Source organism: Carettochelys insculpta, chromosome 7 (assembly GCF_033958435.1).
Source record: "Carettochelys insculpta isolate YL-2023 chromosome 7, ASM3395843v1, whole genome shotgun sequence".
Taxonomy (NCBI): Eukaryota; Metazoa; Chordata; order Testudines; family Carettochelyidae; genus Carettochelys; species Carettochelys insculpta.
Window position 1 is genome coordinate 4477260 of NC_134143.1, and position 22418 is coordinate 4499677.

At 41.7% G+C, this 22418-nt stretch overlaps 1 protein-coding gene across 18 annotated transcripts in view; it reads right to left on the minus strand.

The window, feature by feature from the left end:
- Nucleotides 1-22418, minus strand: part of USP54 (ubiquitin specific peptidase 54) — a 202991-nt gene that overhangs the window by 107664 nt on the left and 72909 nt on the right. For 15 of the 18 annotated variants that reach the window (XR_012646231.1, XR_012646232.1, XM_074999694.1 and 12 more), the window contains exons 2-3: nucleotides 19816-21240; nucleotides 14407-14499 (exon numbers count right to left, since the gene is read on the minus strand). Coding sequence is in view for 16 of the 18 variants with exons in the window: in XM_074999694.1 (XP_074855795.1) it covers nucleotides 14407-14499; nucleotides 19816-19962 (240 nt within the window). In the remaining 2 variants the exon portion in view is untranslated. The remainder of the gene's footprint in view (nucleotides 1-14406; nucleotides 14500-19815; nucleotides 21241-22418) is intronic. The other 3 variants (XM_074999691.1, XM_074999690.1, XM_074999692.1) reach the window with 3 other exon arrangements.

Sequence of the window (22418 nt, forward strand, 5' to 3'; positions counted from 1 at the left end):
CTAGCATGATAACCTACTATTCCTTGGCCTCTCGCATAAACATCACACTGGTTTAGTCCATGCAAAACTTAGCTGCTAAAATCATGTTCCTTACCCAATCTAACCATGTCATACTCTACACTGAATCTCTCCATTTGTTCCCCGAATGCCTTGTTTTTGTCTTCATGATTCTACATAATTTCTGTTCCTTGTGACTCGCCTCAACTTTTATTCCTTCTGAACCCACCACTGCAACGAAACTATTTTGAGGGCTTGTACCTACAACCACTTTTGTTGGTATACTTTATGTTGCTCAGGAGTGTGAATAAACCATACTGCTGAGCAGCGTAACTTACAACGATATAAGCACTGGTGTGGGCAGTGCTATGTCAGTGGGAGAACATTTCCGTGAGAATAGTAACAGAGAGCAAGCCATGCTAGTCTATACACTATCAAAACAAAAAGCATTCAGGGAGTTCATTTTTGATCATCTTTTGTTTATTGTAAAGGATTTTGGTCAAGTGGTTCCTTCAGAGAGTTCATTTTTGATCATCTTTTGTTTATTGTAAAGGATTTTGATCAAGTGATCAAGTGCTTTTTGTTTTGATTTCCGTGAGAAGTAGTAGCTACTGTGCTGATGGGAGTGCCCTCTCTCCCACCTTCACCAGATGCACTGCAGGTCTGGCATTGGTTTAAAAGCTTTATCAAAAGGAAGCAGTCTCAGTTGCAGCACCGTTTCTTTTCTCTCTCTCTCACAGTAAGGCTCTTACAGGCAGCACCTTAGAGCATATTTTTTAAATCCAGTGCTGATGACATCTGTTTTTATTGTCTTCTCCTTGTTCTACTTTTTTTTTTAAATCAGTGAACTACGTACAGAGCATTGAAGCTGACAAGAAAGCAAGCTCTAACTTCTTTCTTCTTCTCGATTCTCCTCACAGTATCCCTGTGGTGGTAGGGTAGACAGTGGGATGAAGCATAGTGCCCCCAAAGTGACTTAGCTGGGGATTGAGGGCTATGGTTCCCAGATGGAACTCTGTTTGTATTAGTCCTGTTTCACCAAAGGTGAGCGCTGTTGCTGTGGCAGTGTTTGTCTTTGATTCACCTGTGCCGGGAGAGAATGAGGCACCGCATGTTCCTCCAACACCGGTAATGGCTGAATTTCCACAGGTGCCATCTGCAAGCATGGCACAGCCATCTCTGCTTCTTCCGTGGGTGCTGGTAATGGCTGTGCTGCCATTCTAGGCTTTGCTGGTGCTGGGGGTGCTACAGCTGCTTTTTTTTTTTCAGGTGTGGCTTTTAGATTTCACAGAAGAAACAGGCTTGGGCTTTTGTGTGCCTGAGTGCCCAGTTTGTCTCCCAGGCTCACTCTGGAGAGGGAGCATACAAGAAAGGCTTCAGCTGTTCCCAGTGATGAAGGGGAAGCATCCCTGACAGAAGGGACACTACCTGGTGTTGAGAGTGACTCTGACACTGGCTGGACACCTGTGTCAAACAGGAACATTTTTAATCTGAGCTACCTGTGCTCTCTCACCCTGGCAGCCAAGCTCTTGCAGTGACAGCATTTTAGAGTGATATATGCCTTTCTGAGGAAGTGGATACATTCCGAGTGCTTGTCTGAGGAGGGCATAGGATCCCAGCCCTTCAGACTTTTTTTTAAGCCAAGAGTAAGAGACTTCTTTAAGATCTTCCCATAGTACTGTAGTTTTGTTTTGTCTGTTGTTGTTGCTTTCTCCTTCTCATCTTTTCTCTCTGCCCCATCTTTTTTAAACTGGCTGCGTCAGCAGGTTACATACAAGAGATGTGAAACTGACAAGAGGAGGAAAGTTCCCTCTTTCTCTCTTTTTTTAACCTCAAATGAGTATGTTATGAAGACAACTATGTATACGAACCAATAACTAACTATATGCTATTTCCTCTCTACAGGTCTGAGGGGAGAGAAGAGTCATCCTCTGTCAGAAGCCAAGCGTGGCTATGAAGGAACTAAGGAGAGAGTGGAGCTTTTTGTGCTATTCCTAAAGGTGTGAACGGCACATGCTAACACACGGCGCATAGCCAACCTGTGGAACTCCTTGCCAGAGAAGGCTCTGAGGGCTAGGACTGTAAGAGAGTTCCCAGATGAGCTAGATAAATTCATGAAGGTTAGGTCCATGCAAGGCTATTAGTTAGGGGGTAGCAATGTCCGAGGCTTGTAGATGGATTGCAGGAGACAAGATGCTTGATCGTTGTCTTCAGTCCACCCCCTCTGGGGTACCTGGCACTGGCCACTGTCAGCAGACAGGATTCTGGGCAAGATGGACCTTTGGTCCAACCCAGTAATGGCCATTCTTATGTTATGTTCTTCACTGTCACCACCCACCCAACCAACCCAAAAGTACGTTAACCAAAAAACAAAACTTTTTTTTAAACAAACTATAATGTAGTGGCAGAGTTGTGGGTATACAGAAAACAAGCATAGTAAGATCCTGGTTCATCATAGGTTAGCCTTCTACAGAGGGTGACTTTGTACAGATAGAGTTCAGACCTCTTCATGACCTTCTCTGCTGTCATTCAGGGCCCACAACGAGAAGAGGGGGCAGGATGTGTGGAGGGAGGAGGTATGGAACTGGGGGGGACAGACCGGACAGGGGATGCAGAGCTAGGAGCAGGTGAGTGGACTGAGTGGGTTGAGGGAGGCTTAAAATGCTGCTGCTTGCAGTGGATGGGGGGCCACATGCCCTGCCCAGGGGAGAAGAATGAATAGGGTAAGGGTGGCATATAATGGTGGTGCCTGGAGTGGCCTGGGGATACAGGGCCCCTAAAAGTGGAGGGTAATGTGGAAGGAGAGGGTGGCACGTAATGGGGCATGTGCTGGGGCTGGGGCGGGGGAGGGTGTAGAGTTCGCTGACTGTTTTCTCAAGCACTGCTTCAGTTAAGGGACAGGTTGGTTGGTGATTGTGATTTCTCAATCAAAGACTCAATCAACTCAGTCTGCCTGACATTGTAGACAGGAATGAAGCATGCATTTGTGCTTGACAGTCCATCATGGTTTTCCTCCAGTCAGTCAGCTCTCCTTTTTCCTTTGTTACAACATCAAATTAGCTCTCCAACATTTCATGCCAGGACTATTTCCTCCTCCACATTTGGGGGAACCTCTTATGGGCAGGCCTGGGGCCTCTGTTGTCCGGCAAGATCAGGCCCTGATAAAACAAATGTAGAAATATTAGTGACATTGTCAACAGCAATATTTTTATCTTTACTCGGAAAAATGACCATACTGACAGAACGAATGGCTGTCTCTATAGAAGAGCATATTGCAACTGAAAGGTCATTCTGGTGATTCTTAAGACTGCAGAAAGTATGATTTCAATCATAACGACTTAAGCTCTTCTGTGGCTGAGGCTCACCTTTAACACCACGGTAAGCTATCTTTGGTTCACAGGAAAAACATTTTGAAGTTTGTCCAAGCCCAGCCTTCTAAAAGCAATGCTGGTCGGGGAGGAACCCCATGACCCAGTGGATGCCGGTCCAGGGGGAAGTGGGTGGTTGCATCATGGCATTCTTAAAGCAGTGCCTGGATTTTAAAGCGGCTGCTCCAGGAGTTAAAAAAATAATTAAAAGTCATTCCAGGAATGCATGTGAACCTGCCAGACTACAGGGTGGGAAGCAGGAGTGTTGCCTGGACTGTGTGCTCCTTAAAACAGTGCATGGATTTTAAAGTGGCTGCTCCAGGAGATGCGTGAGTTTTACGATGCACTGGGTAGGTCACAGGTAAAAAATCAATAGTGACTTACAAAACTTCCTATGCGTTCTAGGTTGCCAAATGATACAACAGCATCATCAGAATACGAAAGAGGGATAAGAAAAGATTGCTCTTTCTTTCTGGGTACAACGTTGGAAAATCTGCAAGAACGCTCCGTGGGACCATGCTCCCAGATCATCTGCTGGTGTCTTGGTGCAGTGAGGTGTTTTACCATGGAAGGAGGAACAAGTCAGGTCCCCCCCAAAATCTCATGAGGAGAATCCAAGAGTGCCTGTCTAAGATCTTCAGCTTTTTGTACAAACAGGGTCAACCCTCCATCCCCAGACATATTAACAAGCTGTTCTAAGAGAAACAGGCATAGACCCTCCACTCCACGACTGCAACATCAGTAGAAAAAAAGCATACTGACCAGAAGTGCCCTCTTCAGTATCTGGGTTTGCCTCTGAAGCCATCTCTGAGTTAAGAGGACAGGTTCCAAGTTGAGAAAGAGCTTCTGCCTTTCATGCTCTGCTTCTACACTCGACTGGACCCTGCTGTCATCCACTTCTTACTAATCAGGACGCATTTCATCATCCTCCCAAGGAACACCATGTAAGGAGGAACTGAGTCGTCTTCTGAGGGGAAGAGGTTGTATCTATTCCCAGAATAGTATGAAGCTCATTGTAGTATCAGCATTTCTGGGGAGATGCCCCAGACTGACCATTCATGTGTTTGTATTCCTGGTAGCTCAGCCTCTGGATCTTTATGCAGCATTGCTGAACATCCCTGGTGTAGCCTTTGAGAATCATACTTTGCGATATTTTAGCATAAATATCAGCATAACAGACATAAAAACACTCCTGATTCACAAATCTGTCAGCCAGCACTTTAATGGAATGGGCTATTCTGTTAATGACCTGAAAGCCTGTGTTTTACCGAAAAGGAACTTTCACAGCCATTTGGAAAGAGAGGCTGCTAAAATCTCTTTTATATTTGAATTTAACATATTAACATATGGTTTGAACCAGGATGACAATTTTCTAGCTCATTATTGGAGGTCTTTTACATACTTTGCTTTATCTAATTCTTGACCCCCACCCCCTCATGCCTTCTGCCCCTCTGCTCTCTGATTTGCTCATCTTGACAATAATTTTTCTGATATGTCAACCTTGATTTCTATTTTTGGTTCTCTGTGCCTTAAATATTGAATCTGTTCTGGTAAGACTATGATCTGAAGAAGTGGGTCTGTCCCATGAAAGCTCATCACCTAATACATTATTTTGTTAGTCTTTAAAGTGCTACTGGACTGCTTTTTTGTTTTGAGCATTTCTTCTGCTGTCTTTGAGCTAGAGGAAGACAGCTTATTCTCCCTACATTGAGATGAGGTCCAAGATGGCTCCATGCTGGGGCCCTTTTGTGATCCTGAGAACTCATGGCTACAAGGTGTGCTGCAGAGACATAATCCACATGTCTGCTGGACAGAGAGGAAAGGAAATCTAATTAAAATTCCCAGGCTCATGACCAACACTTCCTGTCACCTACTTTCTGCTTACCTGAAGAGGAATGGAGGTGAACCAATGACCAGAAAGGATACATCAAGGGGGACTGTGAGACAGTTTCAGAGGCAAATAAAATTGACTTTAATAATGCTGCCATCTGCACTTATATAGTTCAATACTGCAAAATCAACTTTTGGGAGTTACTCCAGGGGAAATCAGCATTACAAAAGTCAATGTTAGAGACCCTTAAAATTGACCTATTGAGCACTGGGGCATAGACAGATGGTTTATAAAATTGACCTCAGACCCCCTAAATGTGACATAACTTCCTAGTGTAGACCAGGCCATAAAGATGGCTTTTCCACCCAAAATACTACCTCCTTTCTCAGTCTCTTCAGAAGCTCTTTACAAAAATTCTTCACTCTCCCAATATGCATGTAATCAGCAACTTGAAAAACAACATTGTTTCTGAAAGTAATCTAAACTTCCTATTGTCCTCAATTTTCACTCTAGAAAACTGTTTCTACAATCAAAAAACACATTCTTCTTATTTTTGTTGCACAACAAAATTACTAATAGAGCAGCCTCACTGGAATTTATCAATCGATGTAACGTTCTTCTTTGTGAACAAAAAAACACTCTGTCCTACATCCTGGCACAATAGAGCTCACAATACAATCCCTGGAAGGAGAACAAACTCTTTGTGGCAACCTCAGTACAGAGGACGGATTTCCCCCACTTCCCCCCTACCACCACCGAGCTGAGATAAACACCAAAGGAAAGTCATGCACTAGAAACACCAGAACAAAATACAGCACGCCAGACTTTAGCATTAATTATAAATCAGCAAGCTGCTTAGTGTTACTGGAGCACTACTGCACACCATAGCAAAGGCAGGTGGGGTAATCATACAGGACTGGAAAGGACCTCAAGGTGTCATCACCAAATACTGTTCCTACTCTCATGGCAGAGACCATGGTCTCTAGACCATCCCCAACAGCTGTTTGTCTAACCTGCTCTTAAAAATCTCCAATGACAGAGATTCCATAACCTCCCTTGGTAATCTATGCCAAAGTTTACCCACCCTGACAATTAGAAAGTTTTTCCTAATGTACAACCTAAATCTCCCTTGCTGCAATTTAAATCCTTTGCTTCTCGTCCTGTCATCAGAGGCAAAGAATAGTTTTTCTTCTTTAGGTAAAGTAAACTCATTCATATCCAGCAATCTATCATCCAGAACTCTCAGATAACTGGCATTTTAACCCTAAGTAAATTGTAGTTATGTTTTTCATAAGTACAGTATAGTGAAATCAGAGATTAGAGGGGCAGAAGACTCCCTCCCCCCACTTTCTGTCCCTCTACTCTCTGATTTGCTCACCTTGTTAATATTTTTCTGATTTGTCAATTTTGATTATTATTTTTGGTTCTCTGTGCCTTAAATATTGAGTCTGTTCTGGTATGGCTATGATCTGAAGAAGAGGGCCTGTCCCACGAAAGCTCATCACCTAATAAATTATTTTGTGAGTCTTTCAAGTGCTTCTGGACTGCTTTTTTGTTTTGATAGTATATAGACTAGCAGAGTTTTCTTTCTGTTATAATTTTAAAGTGTACAATACTACTGTTGTTGGTAAGTGAAGTGTTCTGCGTACATTTCTGTTTGTTTCTTAATAGCCAGTCTTGTTTTTCTTTAGTGTTATGCATTGCTAGGTATATCACTCTATTTTCTACAATATTTGAACATCCAGCAAACTCCCGGGCTCATGGCTGTCAGATATGAAACACTTTACCGTACTTGAAAACTGTTAACAAGTCCTCTATCATCTCTTTTCTAGATTAACAAGACCAATAGCTTCAATCTTCCCTCATCTGTCATGCTTTCTAGACCTTTAACAATTTTTGTTGCTCTTTGCTGAACCTTCGCCAATTTGTCCACATCTTTCTTAAAATAAGTTGCCCAGACCTGGACAAAATACTTTAGTTGAGGCTTAATTAGTGTAGGGTAGGGAGGAAGAGTGTTGTTTTCTTTCTTACAACACTCCTGCTAATACATCCTAGAATGATGTTTGCTTTTTTTGCAATGGTGTCACACTGTTGCAGGTTTCTTTCTAGATGTTTCTGTAACTTTTGTACATTATCAAACTTCCAAAGAAAAGCAACCTGGAGGGGCATCACGTTACTGTCTATTTCAGGAAAAGTGTTCAGTAGGATTTTCTTGGAGAAAATGAAGACAAATACGAGATACAGCTCAGGGCAGAACAGGTCAGCATCCAAAGCAAGAGATCCTGTACTGACCAAATATCCAAGCTATCATAGAACAGTTGCTTGAGTGCAACTGCTGCCTGTACATAACTTTTATAGACTTTGAAAAAGCCTTTGACAGTGTTGATGGAGACACTTTGTGGAAACTGCTGCAGCACCACGGCTTCTCAACCAAAATTATTAACTTGACTGGTTCAACATATGAACCCTCGACATGCCAAGCTGTTCACAACCGTGTCTTGACAGAATCCTTCAGCATACTGTCGGGAGTGCAACAAGGGTGCCTATTGTCATCTTTCCCGTTCTTGACCAAAATGGACTGGATTATGAGGACAACAACAGACGGCCATCAACGAGGCATTACATGATTACAGCATGTGTTTTTTCTTGTAAGATATGTGAATCCAGGTGGGAGAATTTCCCAAATGCCTGGAATACCAAGGCAGAGGCCATGAGCAGGACATACTCACAGCTGCCTAGACAGCCATTCACCAATAACCATGTGGAGGAAGCAGCAATCAGGGATGCTTTAAAACATAGCTTCATGAATGATCTGCCACACACAGGAATGCAATGTACTTCAGTTTTAATAACAGCCACCCACCACTCACCAAACTGATATGTGCTCCCCACCAAATCAGATAGTGTCTTACACAGAAAGAATATTTTACTTAGTGGGAAGGGGTTAAGTTGCAGGCAGAAGAATGGTTGTGGAGGGATGGTTATTTTCCTAAAAAAAAGGGCACCTGTGCTTTCAGCCCTCCCAATCCCCGCTCAGTTCCTTCTGCCATCAGTCCTCTGTGAACCTTGGCATGGCAGCAGGCAACTGTACTATCAGCCCTCTCCACCGCCTCCTGGGAGCCTCTGCCACGAGTCCTCTGTGGACCTTGGGATAGCAGTGGGCACCTGTGCTATCAGCCCTCTCTACCCTTGCCCAGTTCCCCACAATGATTGGTGCACCCTACCACTCACGCATGCCAAAAAAATCACAGCAAGCTCAAAAGAATACGGGAGGTTTAAGCAGCAGGGAAAAAAAGCATTGCCAAGGGTGGTGGAATAGCCTTTTGCAGTGGCCCTTGGGACTAGAGTGGCAGGCTGTCCTTGCCTGCCCACCCCATATTCAGGAACCACGACGATGGGGACTGGGTGACCTGTCTTCAGGGGACTTCCAACTGCTGCACTGGGAGCCCCTCTGCAGCTCCAGCATAGAGCACAGGACCTCTGTTTGATCACTCAGTGCCATTAGGAGGTTTGCTGCATCCCTCTGGTTTGCCACTTGCTCTCTCTGGAAGTCAAGCATACTCTGCCACCACTGTGCTCTGTCCCTTTTCATGTCACTGGTTTCTGCTTCAGAATGCTCCATGTGCTGCAGGATCAGATCCTGCTTGGACCTTTTGTGCTTCCTCGCCCGTCTCCCACACTGGCCATGCCAGCTGGAAAGTGAAGGTCAAAATTGAGATACTATATAAATTAAGCCCTTACCCATGGAATGAATGGGTCTCTGATGCTACTAACAGGGGAAGTTTCTTTTTGCAAGGCTGCTTACGGATTATTAAGGATGGGATTCAAAGCATGCATTGCACAAGCCATCATTTACCACCATTTATCCTGAACATTTCATTGTGGACATGGTAAGCTATTGTCTGCTTTCCAGGGAGAGGATGGGGACAAAGAAGGGGTAGCCGTCTGGTGTGCTGGATCAGGGGAAGAAGTTTTTTCGACCATTTCTGGAGCAATCCTCCACAAGGAGCAAAGCCCACAGAAACCAGGAGCTGTGTTGTGATGGGAGATGGTGGAGAAGGGTTCTATTACAGCTACATGGACAGCTGGATTGGGAGGGATCCCTGTAAAGTGAAAAAAAAACAATGCCAGATGGGGGAGTGAGAGGTGTTCCAGCTATCTGCCATATTGGGGTAAAAACATTTCTTCGCAGTCACAGGAGCAGACCCCTCTTCAGAGAGAAAAGGCCATGTAAAGGAGGGCCAACCCACCTGCACTGCACATGCTGGTTCGTGGTAGCAGGGTCCGCAGAGCCTAGCAGCCGCGTGACAAGACGGAAGGGTGGGGAAGGGCTTGATTCCAGCTGCAGGGATGGCTGTGTGCAGAGCGATCACTGTAAAGTGAAAGAAATGCAGGGGGAAAGCAACATGGGATGGGAGAAGGCCCAGAGAGCCTACCATGCACGTGGAGGGGAGGCGGGGAGACAGAGCACCCGCCAGCCACGCAGTGCGGCAATTTGCTCCAGGGAAATGTAAAAGGGGAGGAAGCATTGCAAAAAAAATCCAATCCAAATTCCCATGCTTCTTTAGGTTGCCAAAGGAGATGTCACCCTCCTAAAAACTAACATATATCAACAAAGAAGAGCTGCTTATCCTGTGTGACCACAAGCCTGGAAAATTTGCCAAAATGATGTGTAGCACCCATGACACCAGATCACTATTTGGTTGCCTAATGTGGCAAGGTGTGCTACCATAGAAGTTGCAATAAGTCAGGCCTGCCCAAAAACCTTGTGCAAAAAATACAAGAGTGCCTGGATGAGACCTTCAAGGATAAGCTCTCCATCACCAGAAATATTGACACGCTATTCTGAGGGGCACAGATACATAGAAAACCTATACCCAAAGACATACCTACATCTGTACTCACCCACAAGCTGCTTCTAGCATTCAGAAAAAAATACTCACCATAACAGCGTGGTCCCAGGGACTGGCATATTGGGGACTTTTTCGAGATGGAGGGTGAAAAGATCCAGGCTATCGGGAAGAACTTCCTCGGGCCCCTGTTGGTTTCCCCTATCCTCCTCTCCACTGACCTCTTCCTCCTGGCCCCCTAACTCTTCTCAGCTGACCGTGGTCTCCAGACCAGGGCCTTCACACGTGTCAAAATGAAGAGTGGGCAATGTGGTGGGATCTCTCCCAAGAAATATGTACAGCTGTTCTTAATAGCAGCAGGTCTTTGGAGATGCCCAGAACCCTGCTTGGCCTCCCAGACTTCGTGATATGCCTGCCGGAGTTCTTTCACCTTCATCTGACATTGTATAGAGAGTCTTGGGAGTAACCTCTGGTGGTTATCTTGTGCCATCTCTTGTCACAGAGCGCCACATTTCTCTTGGACACCCCAAGTCTCCCAGCCACTGATTCCTCTCCCCAAATTGCAAGGAGATCCAGGATCTGCTGATGGCTCCACTCTGGAACTCTCTTCTGAGACTGAACAACTAGGCAGATCACTACCCTCAGTGCTCATGATTGAAGGAGATGGATACTGATGGGATGGCTACCAATGCAATGCGATGGCTACCGATGCAGTGCAATGAGATGGGTAAAAGAAATTTTTCATTATGGGCATCCTTTATATGTCCAGGCCTGGATGCTGATGAATTCAAATTCAAAGGCTTCCCGTGACCTCCTTCCTGTGCACCTGGAGAGCAGCAGATAAGGAAGTGGCCTTACCTAGCAGATAACTGAGTAGCTTTGTGAGATACATATGGGACACTGCTGGTGGCTAATAAATTCAATTTTAAGACATGGAGCTTCCATGCTGTCCTTTATTGAAAATTTTAAATTCCAATTTGACATTACACCCGGCTGGTTCTGATGATGATATATCGATATTAGTGCTCCTTAATTGGAGCCAATAATATTTACAGTGAAGACAGATGTTTTAATATCAAGCTAACTGCCTTAAATTGGAATTTATGTTATAGTGTAGATGTAGCCTCAGTCTCTCTCTTTAAGCCCACACATCCAAGGCCATGTCCATACCTTGCCACTTCTTTCTATACATCTCTAATATTCAGCATTTTCTCTCTGTTCATATGGCTGGAGCTTTCAACCAACCCTTCATTATCTTGCTCCTCACCTACTGAAGCCCTCCTCCCTTCCTGGCTTTGACAACAGTATTTTCTGCATTCAAGGGAACATTCAAACTGCTGCTGCAATTATCTTCTGGATCACTTTTTCAATCACATCATCTCCTTTTTGTCTCTCGGCTGATTCCTTCTTTTCCAGTTCTGGGCACCGCACTTCAAAAAAGATGTGGAGAAACTAGAGAGGGTCCAGAGAAGAGTGACAAGAATGATTAAAGGTCTAGAGAATGTGACCTATGAAAAAAGGTTGAAAGAGTTGGGCTTGTTTAGTTTGGAAAAGAGAAGATTGAGGGGAGACATGATAGTGGTCTTCAGCTATCTAAAAGGGAGTCAGAAGGAGGAAAGAGGCAACAGGCTTAAATTGCAGCAAGGGAGGTTTAGGCTAGACATTAGGAAAAAGTTCCTAACTGTCAGGGCGGTCAAACAGTGGAATAAATTGCCAAGGGAGGTTGTGGAATCTCCATCGCTGGAGATATTTAAGAACAGGTTAGATAGATGTCTATCATGGGTGGTTTAGATAGTACTTGGTCCTGCCATTGGGGCAGGGGGCTGGACTCGATGGCCTCTCAAGGTCCCTTCCAGTCCTAGTGTTCTATGATTACAAACTATGTCCAAAGGAATGTGTACACCCATTTGAATTTTTTTAGAGGCTGACAAATGAAAAAAGGTTGAAAACAACTGATATAGAGATATCCATTCTCACTTCTGTTCCATATCAAATTTTCATTATCCACGTCACATTTTCCAAATATACAATTTTCACTCTTCCCCTTTTGCTGGCCTTATGCATGGAAGAGCCCTTCTATAAAAGTCCACCATGTCACTATACTACCCTCCTTTAAACTTGCCTCTGCCATAATGCCGACAAGTCACTCAACAATGGTTAAACAGCTAGCATATGGTAATTGTCTGTTGCACTTATTATAATCTCTCTGTTTCCTTGCATTCCCCGCTGCCACTTCATAGGACAAATTTGTTGTCTCATACTTAGAATGCAAGCTCTTTGGAGCAGGGACCATCTTTTTGTTCTGTACATGTAAAGTACTTAGCAAAACATTAACAACTCCAGGTGCTACCACAATACAATTGCAAAATAACTTATTTAGGCCTTCAACCAAGCTGACACTAAGGTGAGTATCACTGCCTCATTTTACATATGGGGAAACTGCTACTCAGAAAGCTAAGGTCTACACCATATTCAAGTATATAGACTAATCTTCATGATCCATAGAAGCCCTAAACATCTGTTGCTTCTATTTACTCTAACTGGAGTTTTGGATTCTCACCAAACCAAGTGCCTCAAGTTGGACACCCAAAACTGGAGGCTTCAAAAATTAAGACACATGTGAAAATGTAGGCCTGAGTAATTTACTCTAGGTCACAAAGCCACTTAGTCCCAGAACCAAAATTAGAATCCAGACTTCCTTACTGTCTTCCCATGTCTAAAATATTTAACTATTTGTTTCTCCTATAAAATATTTTAACAACAGAGACTGCAAAGACGTACCATAAAGGAGTATACTCTGAAGCAGTGAGTGTAGGGGGTGGGTCTCAAGAATGGCATTCCATCTCGGCGAGCTAAGACAGTCTTCCCAGAGCAGGGTAGTTTTGGAGGGGCTGCAGACCTAGAATTTGCAGGGTGAGCAAATTGAACCCTAGCTACACTTTGATGCAGAAGGAACATGTGGCTTTTCCAGTGAATGTGGTACACAATCAACACACACCTCATTTCATATGTTCTTGCTCTACGTACATGTCACTTTGCCAACACTGGCAGGAAAAAACACGCAGATGTAAACCAGCAGATTCTGGCAACCCTGAATATGAGCAACAATAAACAAAATGTCATGCGAGCCACACACAGAACATAGCAAGTTGCCCACCACTGCTCTAAAGGTTGGTGAGACAAGTCTCTTTAACCAGCAGTTCCACTGTCCAGTATCTCCTTAGAAATATTTCCTCAACAGTTTTAAATTGAAAAAGGCTAAGCCTAAAGCCTTCACAGGCAAGTGACTTTCCACAAACTATACAGTAAACCTTTGAAATGCGCGATTTCGAGTTGCACTTAACTTGCATTAACACAAGTTGAGCGCAACTCAAAATTCCCCTCGCCCTGGCTCAATACCCCTGGCCTGCACAGCCCCAGTTCAAACCCCCTGTGCACGGCTCCAGCTCAATCCCCCCACGACCTGAGTCACCAGCCCTACACGTGGCTCCAGTTCAATATACAAACTTCGGTTCAAATCCCCTGCATTTGGCTCCAGCTTAACTCCAGCCCCCCACCCCAACCCACCCCAGACTTAACGCCCCCTATGCCTTCCCACGGCGCCAACCCACTACCAGGCTTAACTCTCTCCAGCTGTGCCCCCCTCCCCACAGCCCCAGGACTTACCTTTCAAAAGGAGCTCCAGTGCTCCTGCTACTTCCCCCGGTGCAGAACACGCATTCTGCCAGGGAAAAAGAGTCCCCCCCTCAACTTACATGAAATTTGTGTTACGCGAGGGTGTGTGGGAATGCAACCCTCACGTAACTCAAGGGACTACTGGATATAAATCTTATATTATTAGAAACATTACCACTCTTTGCTATAGTTATAATGGACAAACTGTGGTGACATGCTCATTGATGCTACATTTTCTCTATTAACTGAAATCCTGCCTTTGCTTATGCAGCTGTTGTGGAAGAGCAGATAAGTGAGGTGAATGCTTACTATGCTTGGAATAATAATTATAAATCAAAAAAGTCAAATTACAAAACACAATAGCATCTGAAAAACTAATTCAACTACCCAAATAAGATGGAAGCACCAGTTATTGACGACCAGAAAGATCAAGTACAGAGTCAACTGAGGATACAGAGTCAACTGAGGAAACTCAAGACAGAAACATGACACTCTCACAACCTACTGGCTGAATATATTGAAAGCAAGGCCTTATGAGGTGTTGCAGCCTTGATCTAAGTAGATTTAACTTCCTTCTCACCAATCTCTGTGTCAATGATTATGCAACCCACAAATACAGTCTCTGGTAAGCAATTCCAATTTCTCCAAACCATTTTTATTTTATTTATTTTCTCCCATCTCTTACCTTAAGAGCACAAAAGATGCAAGAATCTCCCATGCATTTGTGTGTTGTCATCTGTCTGAAGCTGCGACGGAAGATATCCAGGTGCCAAAGAACCTGCATATCAAAGGGAATCAAAGGTTATGAATCTGAACAAGGAATTCTTGCACAACATTTTGACTGTCATCTCTAAGTACAGCGGTCCAAAAAGAAATGCAATAAAAACAAATCAAGTACATAGGACTGAAGGAGGGGGACGTTAAGTATCTTGGCCTTAGATAATTACCAGCACCAAAGGAAGGGAATGCTGGTAAATATCTCAGGTAAGACACCGTTCATCCTCCTCCTTCAGTCCTATGTACATGATTTGTCATGATTTGTTCTCTGTGTCTTAAATATTGAGTCTGTTCTGGTCTGGCTATGGTCTGAAGAAGTGGGTCTGTCCCACGAAAGCTCACCTAATAAACTGTTTTGCTAGTCTTTAAAGCGCTACTTGACTGCTTTTTGTTATGATTTGTCAGTTTTTGTTGCAAAATTTTTTTTTGGACCTCTGTACTTATAGATGCCAGTCTGTGCTGGAAATGCTATTGATGAAGTGGATCTGTCCCATGAAAGCTCATCACCGAATAAATCATTTTGTTAGTCTTTAAAGTGCTACATTTCTACTGGTTTATGTTTTTAAATAGTTGAGTTTTTGGTGTGAAATTGCTCAGCTACATCATAGGCAAGAGGAGATTCAGGTATGTTCAGCTGACATTTCTAGGGAGAAAAGATGCTAATATTACATCATATTGCTTGCACGCTCCTTTTATTCCAGCTTCTGCCTTCTTATGTAAGCACCCACAGTTTCAGTGCATGAAGTTGACTTTCCATGCTGACAGGGAAGTCATGTAATGGCAGTAGATTAGAGGAGATTAAGGCTATGGCTATACTACAGATCTCACAGCAACACAGCTATATCACTGCAGCTGCACCACTGTAAAGTTTCTCACGTAGCCACTCTATGCAGTGTTCTTCCATCAACATAATTAAGCCACCACTAATCACTGGTGGTAACTGTGCTGGAGGGACAGTATGTCCCGCCAATGCAACACTATCCGCATTGACATGCTTGTCAGTGAAATGTACATCAGTCAGGGGTGGGACTTTTTCCTCACCTCCCTGACCAATAAAAGTTTTACCAACAAAAGTGATAATATAGACATAGCCTAAGATAATCTAAATCAGAGAAAAACATTGTCACTCAAACGACGGTATGGACTTTCTTCCAGTTGTCAGAGACTTTTTCCTCCATTCTTATGAGTCCACTGACTAACGACAGAAGTTGGCTGCAAGCAATATGAGCACTCTGGAGAACATACACACTTCACAGGAAAAATTGTTTAATAATTTCTCAGTCCCAACGTTCTCAAGGTTATTAACCTTGCTCAGTACCACATCTCAGCTTCCGTACATGGTTGGAAGGATAAACACCCACTACTGCATGAGTGGCTGCTTTACAGAAACTTGCTCTTGATGCCCAAAACTGTACTGTACCATCTCCACAGCAGCTGAAATCAAACTAGCAACAACCATAATTAGACACAGCTGCTCCTGGAAGTTTTCTAGCTCTGATCAACATAGATGGATTTTTTTCCCCTTTTAAAAATCATGGTATTAACCATCATCTGTTAGCACTAAAAGTGTGTGCAATTGGTTATTGCAAAATTATATGTTAAGTGATAAAAAACAGCTAGATAATAGCTAGAACTGTGTTTTCTTCCCACCTCAGCCACTGAAACAGTGACCTCAGGCAAAATCACTTGATTTCTGGGCCTCATGTTCCATTAAACAGTAATACTACTGACCTTTGTGAATATTTTAAATCCTCTCACTAAAGACATTACATTAAGAATGATTATAAATAAAAAGGATTGTTGCTAGCTAGTTTAATTGCAACTAATATTAATCGCAGCCTTAGTGCACACCCAGCACTGAATATCCAACATCAGGAGGCAGTATATTAAAGTGAGTGTGCCAGCAGAAGATTGACCCAAATTACATTGTGCATTTGACTAAATGCTTCCATAGCATATGCACAGGTATACGTTTCCATGGCATATGCACATTTTCGTGTTGATTGCTGGACCACTGTATCTTGCTGGAAACGTTTACTGATCCTGAAATTTTGTACTGGTCTCCCAAACTGTTTCCAGTTCTAATAGTTTGTTAAGCAACTGATCTGGGAGAAAAAAAGGTCACAGAATATTTTTCTTATATGTTTTTTATTATCTATAGTAGCCTCTAAGCCTAGCTTCTTTATTATATTTGTTATTACATTTGTCACGCCTCCCAAAAGTTCAAATTTAAGTATTTGTACTTGAGTTGTAGTCCCTCCTGTGAGACTGTGTAAACATTTGAAGCACCTCATGACATACAAACCTCAAAGAGCAATGACAGATAAAACAAAAAAATATTGTATTTAGGAAATAATCCAGATTTTTTTAAATTTAACTGTACAAGGTACTTGTTGCTCCCCTTGAATGTAAAAACCAGGGACTACCTATATCAAACAGCAGCAACTGAAACAGTCATAAAATCATAGAATACTAGAACTGGAAGGGACCTCAAGAGTTCTTTGAGTCCAATCCCCCACCCTCATAGCAGGACCAAGCATTATCTATATCATCCCTGTTAGGTATCTGTCTCACCTGTTTTTAAACATCTCCAATGATAAAGATTCTATAATGACTCTTGGCAATTTAGTCCAGTAATTAACCACTTTGACAGGAAATTTTTCCTAACATCCAACCTAAATCATCCTTGCTGTAATTTCAGACCATTGCTTCTTGTCCTATTTTCAGAAGCTAAGGAGAACATTTTTTTCTTTTCTCCTTTTAACACTCTTTTAGGTACTTGAAAGTTAATGTGTCTCCTCTCAGCCTTCTCTTTCCAAACTAAACGAACCCAGTTCTTTTAATCTTCTCTCATAGATAATATAAGCTAGATCTTTAATCACTTTAGTTGCTCTTCTCTGGACCCATTCCAATTTCTCCACATTGCTCCTAAAACATGGGGCCCAGAACTGGACATGGTACTCCACAGTTGAGACCTAATCAATACAAAGTAGAGCAGAAGAATTACTTCTAAACTCTTGTTCATAACTCTGTTAATGTATCCCAGCATCACGTTTGCTTTTTTTGCAACAGCATCACAATGTTGACTCATACTTAGTTTGTGGTCCACTATAACCCCTAAATCAATTTCTGCAGTATTCCTTGCTAGGGAGTCTCTTCCCAGTCTCTCATATTTAAGTTTATAATTTACAAATTTAACATTTCACAATGAAAATAATGAAAGTTTTTTTAATTAAATATGAAATACTGCTTTAAACTCTGGCCATTCTCATTGCCTTCTTACTTTTTTATAACCCACTTCAACATTTTTAGCATCCAATCTCTTCTGAGCCATTAAAGATTAATATAGCATCTATTTTAAAGGTGGGATCCCAAGCTTTCAGACTTGTATATGACATCAAACAGCTCATTAGATTTTAGGCAAGCACTAAAATCTATTGAGGACTGAAGTTTGGGGAAGAAGACGGTAATTGGTGCTCTATGAATTTAATGTACAAGTCTCATGATCCAAAAGCAATGGAAATATTTGGCTCTGGTAATGTCATTTTTTCCTTTACTTGATTCCATTTGTTTTGAGTCCCACTATTTCACAGGATATTAGGCCTGCAAACTATTCACTAGATCAACCACTGATATTATTTATTTGTATTACAGTAACATCTAGACTTACCAGATGAGATTAGGGTCCCATTGTGACACCCACAAAAACACAAAGGCTACTTGTACACTTAGTAAAAACTTCAAAATGGCCAGGCTAATGGCCAGACCAAAGAATACTAATGAGGCACTGAAATGCATATTCAGTGCCTCATTAGCATGCGGGTGGCTGCAGCACTTCGAAATTGCTGCGTTTTGCTGCCGTGCAGCTCGTCTACACTGCGGTCCTTTCGAAAAGGATTTCAGCACCTCATTAGTATTCTTCGATCTGGCCGTTTGCACAACCATTTCCAAGTTTTTACTTAGTGTAGACACAGCCAAAGAAAGAGATAGTCTCTGCCCCAAAAAGAATGTAATTTAAAAGAACAGGAAAAAAGTAGTATGAGGAACGAAATATTTAATTTTTACAGATGGGAAACTGAGGCTCAGAGAAATTAACTGATTTTACCAAAATCACATATGGAATCTGTGGCAGAGTCAGAAACTGAATCCAGATCTCCTGAGTTCAAATCTAGTGTCTTATTACACAACTTCTTTGGCACTGGATCAGAATTTAAAATGCCCAATCTTGGATCTCGGGGCAGTGACATTTCAATCTTTGGTATGCTATGTGTATAGTCATTTAGGGCCTACCCGTACTACAGTTTAACTGTGCTGAAACCATGTCCCCTGAATCACTTATAGTTGATGTGCAACAGGGCCTAAAAGACCACCTTCCAACAAAAAGAACTAAAATCCAAGACTGGCATTCATAATGTATAGGTGGTACAATACAAATGGTGCTTGGCCCTACCATAAGCGTAGGGGACTGGACTTAATGACCTCTTGAGATTCCTTCCAGTTCTCATATTCTATACTTCCATGAAATGCTATATTACCTATATGAATCTACAAGAACTTAACATCTAACTTCACTTTGACCTGGAAGAAATACCTCCTCTAAAAAACTAAAGGCAGTTCAGGGAAGGATATTTCTTTGTCTCATATCAGTTAAAGAATGATAGGTTCATAGTTGTTCATATCCAACTAACTTATATGACTCAAACTGAACTCTGTCAGATGAAAAATCAGTACCTCTCTCAAGTCACCTGCCTCAGGTCTCTAATTCAATAGTAAAAAAAATACAGATTGTACAAAGGAGATTTTAATTGAACACTATCAACTGAATGTAGTCATATAAAAAATTAGTTTCGGGTACTAGACCTGCCAAAAGCCCTAACAATTTCTGTGGTTTCAAAATCACTTTCCTACTTAAAAATATTTTTCTTCTCCTGTTGTTGTGTAAAAATCCATATAAACAAAAGGAATAAGTGACTGATGCATCACATAAAACTGAACATAAAAATGAAAAAGCAAAGTTCTCTAACATTTCAGTTTTATTCATTTTTAATTTAAAAATTCAGACAGAATTGTCATTTTTAATTTGACTGTGTCCCTTTAAGACACTTTCATCTTAGAAAATCCAGGGCTTTACTCCTGTTATGGAACACTGTTAATCTATGCTACAAAACAGAACAATATTCTATCTGAGGTCAGGAGACAATGGTTGTATTAGTTGTGGAGCTTGGTTCTAGAAGAATAACTTAGCAACAGTAAGAATGTAAAGGAAAGAGAAAAAGGTGAAACACAGAGACAGACACACTGTATACAGCATCCTTACCTGCAAAGCACTGTTCAAAAAGCAGCTATTTTGTCCTGGTTCATTGCTGAGACCCTTACTGGGTGCTATGGAAGTTGTATTACGTGGCGTGAACATCCCCTGAACTCCACCCCGTCCTGCAGAAAAACAAGTCCTCTTCCAAGACATCTTTCACATTTAGCTATATAATATGAAGACGGATTTTTTTATCCAGTCCTTTACACAAAGAGAGCTAAGAAGCACAATCCAATCCTCTTAGAATAGAGTTTAAACAAAATTTCTCCTTCAAAGTGGATACATGGAACTCATGGGCTAGCTACATACATTTATTTTAAATCCAGCCCAGGATGTTGTTATTCATCTGCTGACGATGAAGAGATAATGACGCTTTGCAGGCAACAAAACAGAAGCAAACAAAATGAAGCAACCCATGGTCTTTCAAGTGCAACTGCTTTGCTGATACATCCTTCTTCTGAACAGGCTGTGGCTTCAGTAGGACTCTCCTGAACACAGTGTAATCAGTGAAGTCCAGCAGGATCCATGGCAAGCAAAATGTAAGACTTCTTTCAAAACTTTTAGAATCCTCTCACACATCCCAACTAGTAAAAAACCAACAAGTCAAAACCAAAATAAAGCCTTCCTTCTAAAAGGAGTGGTGAAAAGATAATTCTGAGAAGGATGAAAAAGGAGTGATTCCAGAACTGCTCTGAGAAGTGCTTTTATTTTGGTTAAATGTCTCTTAACTGTATGTGCAGATCTTTAGAAGTTCCTTCTCCTGTTCCTTCTTTTGCAACTGGAATGCCCAGCCGTGCCAAAAAGTTTTACACAGAAAAAAAAATAATCAAAGGCTTGCGTCATGTAATAATTACTTTCTTGGTTTTGTGGTGTTCTGCCAAGACCAGCGTTGACTCACCTCCCACTATGTGCAGAACCTTTTGAAACAAAGCAAAAAAAAAAAAAGGCAAAAAATACGAAAACATCGCCAAAATGAAATAAAGAACAAGAAACAGAGTGGGCACATGTTTTGGGGAAACATGGATGAAATATGCTGTGAGGGGGAAATTAATTTTAATATTTTAAAAAGCTACACAAGTAAGTATGCTAGAGCACAACATTTACAGTACATATTCGAAGTCCCAAATTACCCAGTTTCTAATAAAGATCCTAAAAATATATATACATATATGCACATATTTATAGCATTACAAAATCATGTTTACATTCTGGAAGAGGGGATTGTCTAATCTGGTTTTGGGATTTTGCAGCAGTGCTAAACCTGGGCAAGATGGTCTGGAAATGCATTTCCTTCTGGTGGTGCTAGAATCCAGAACCCCTTTATGAGAGCCCAATATTCTACCACTTTCTTAGAGAAGATGCACGTCATCTGCAGAACAAGGAATTTAATCCAATTATGGTAGAAGTCATCTTCCAAAAGACACTGACAGCCTACAAATAGAAACAAAAGAACCATAATGAGGAAGCTGAACTTTTCATCAGTGAATTTAAACCATCATTTAGCCCTAATATATGAGGAAATATGGGAAAAAAAATCCCCATCTCTGAGGAATTCCATTCTTACCCACATGGGATAAATAATTACCCTGATCATTCAGGAAAACCAGTTTCAGGATTTATGACAAAACCTATTGTACACTAAATTCTTATGTAATCAACTTACGTGGATTTTTATCACATCCATACTGTGAAAATATTTAGTTAATTAGGTCTTTTACTACCATTACCAGGGTTTCCTCCAATATTCTCCCACTATTAGTGCATTACTTAGAAATCAATCCCAATCAAAACTAGATAACGTAAACAAAAAGGCCATTATTACACACAATCTGATTCAAGAGTATACCACCACCACTGTACTACACAAAGGGCAGACAGATTCCATATGTTAGGAAAATTAAGTGATGGTAGTTATTGTTACTTTTTAGATAACTGAGAATGCCAATAACGTTAACCTCATTTTTCCCCATAAAACATAACTAGAATTTTCAAAATATTTAAGGAAGAAATTTCTGTCCGAGCCTCAGATGCATTCTTAAAAATAATTTTCTGTACTTCTATTAAACTTATCTTAGGACCTAATAATGCTCTACAAAAACATTTATAAAGCCCAGGCACCCCTATGAAGTAGAAAAATCTTTTTACAGGGGAGTAGTCCTGATTTCCAGTTCCCTGTTCTAACCATTAAATCCTACTCCTGGGAGTTCAACATGTACAGCAACCTCAAGCTGGTTATGCAGCATTCCTACATGCTGAAAGGTGTACTGGAATCATTTCAATGTAACGTCAAATAACTCCTTTTTTGCTCAAAGCCTTAATGAACCATCAGACAAAACCACTTGGAATATTTCAGGTTTCAGCATTCATTCCCAAATCTTTGTAAATCAATCATACTTGTGACAAATATACCGACCAGGCTTGAGGACGAACAAAGACCAAAGTGCTACATGGAATGACTCAGTTCATGCAGAATGGTAATGATGTAGTTCTCACAAAAGAAAATGAAGTAAGGCACTCTTCCCCACTCTCTTCTGCAATGCCTATCATTAGCAGTATGAAAGTCTGTAGGGTGAAATTCAGATGGGCACAATGCCAACAAGTTCAGTGAG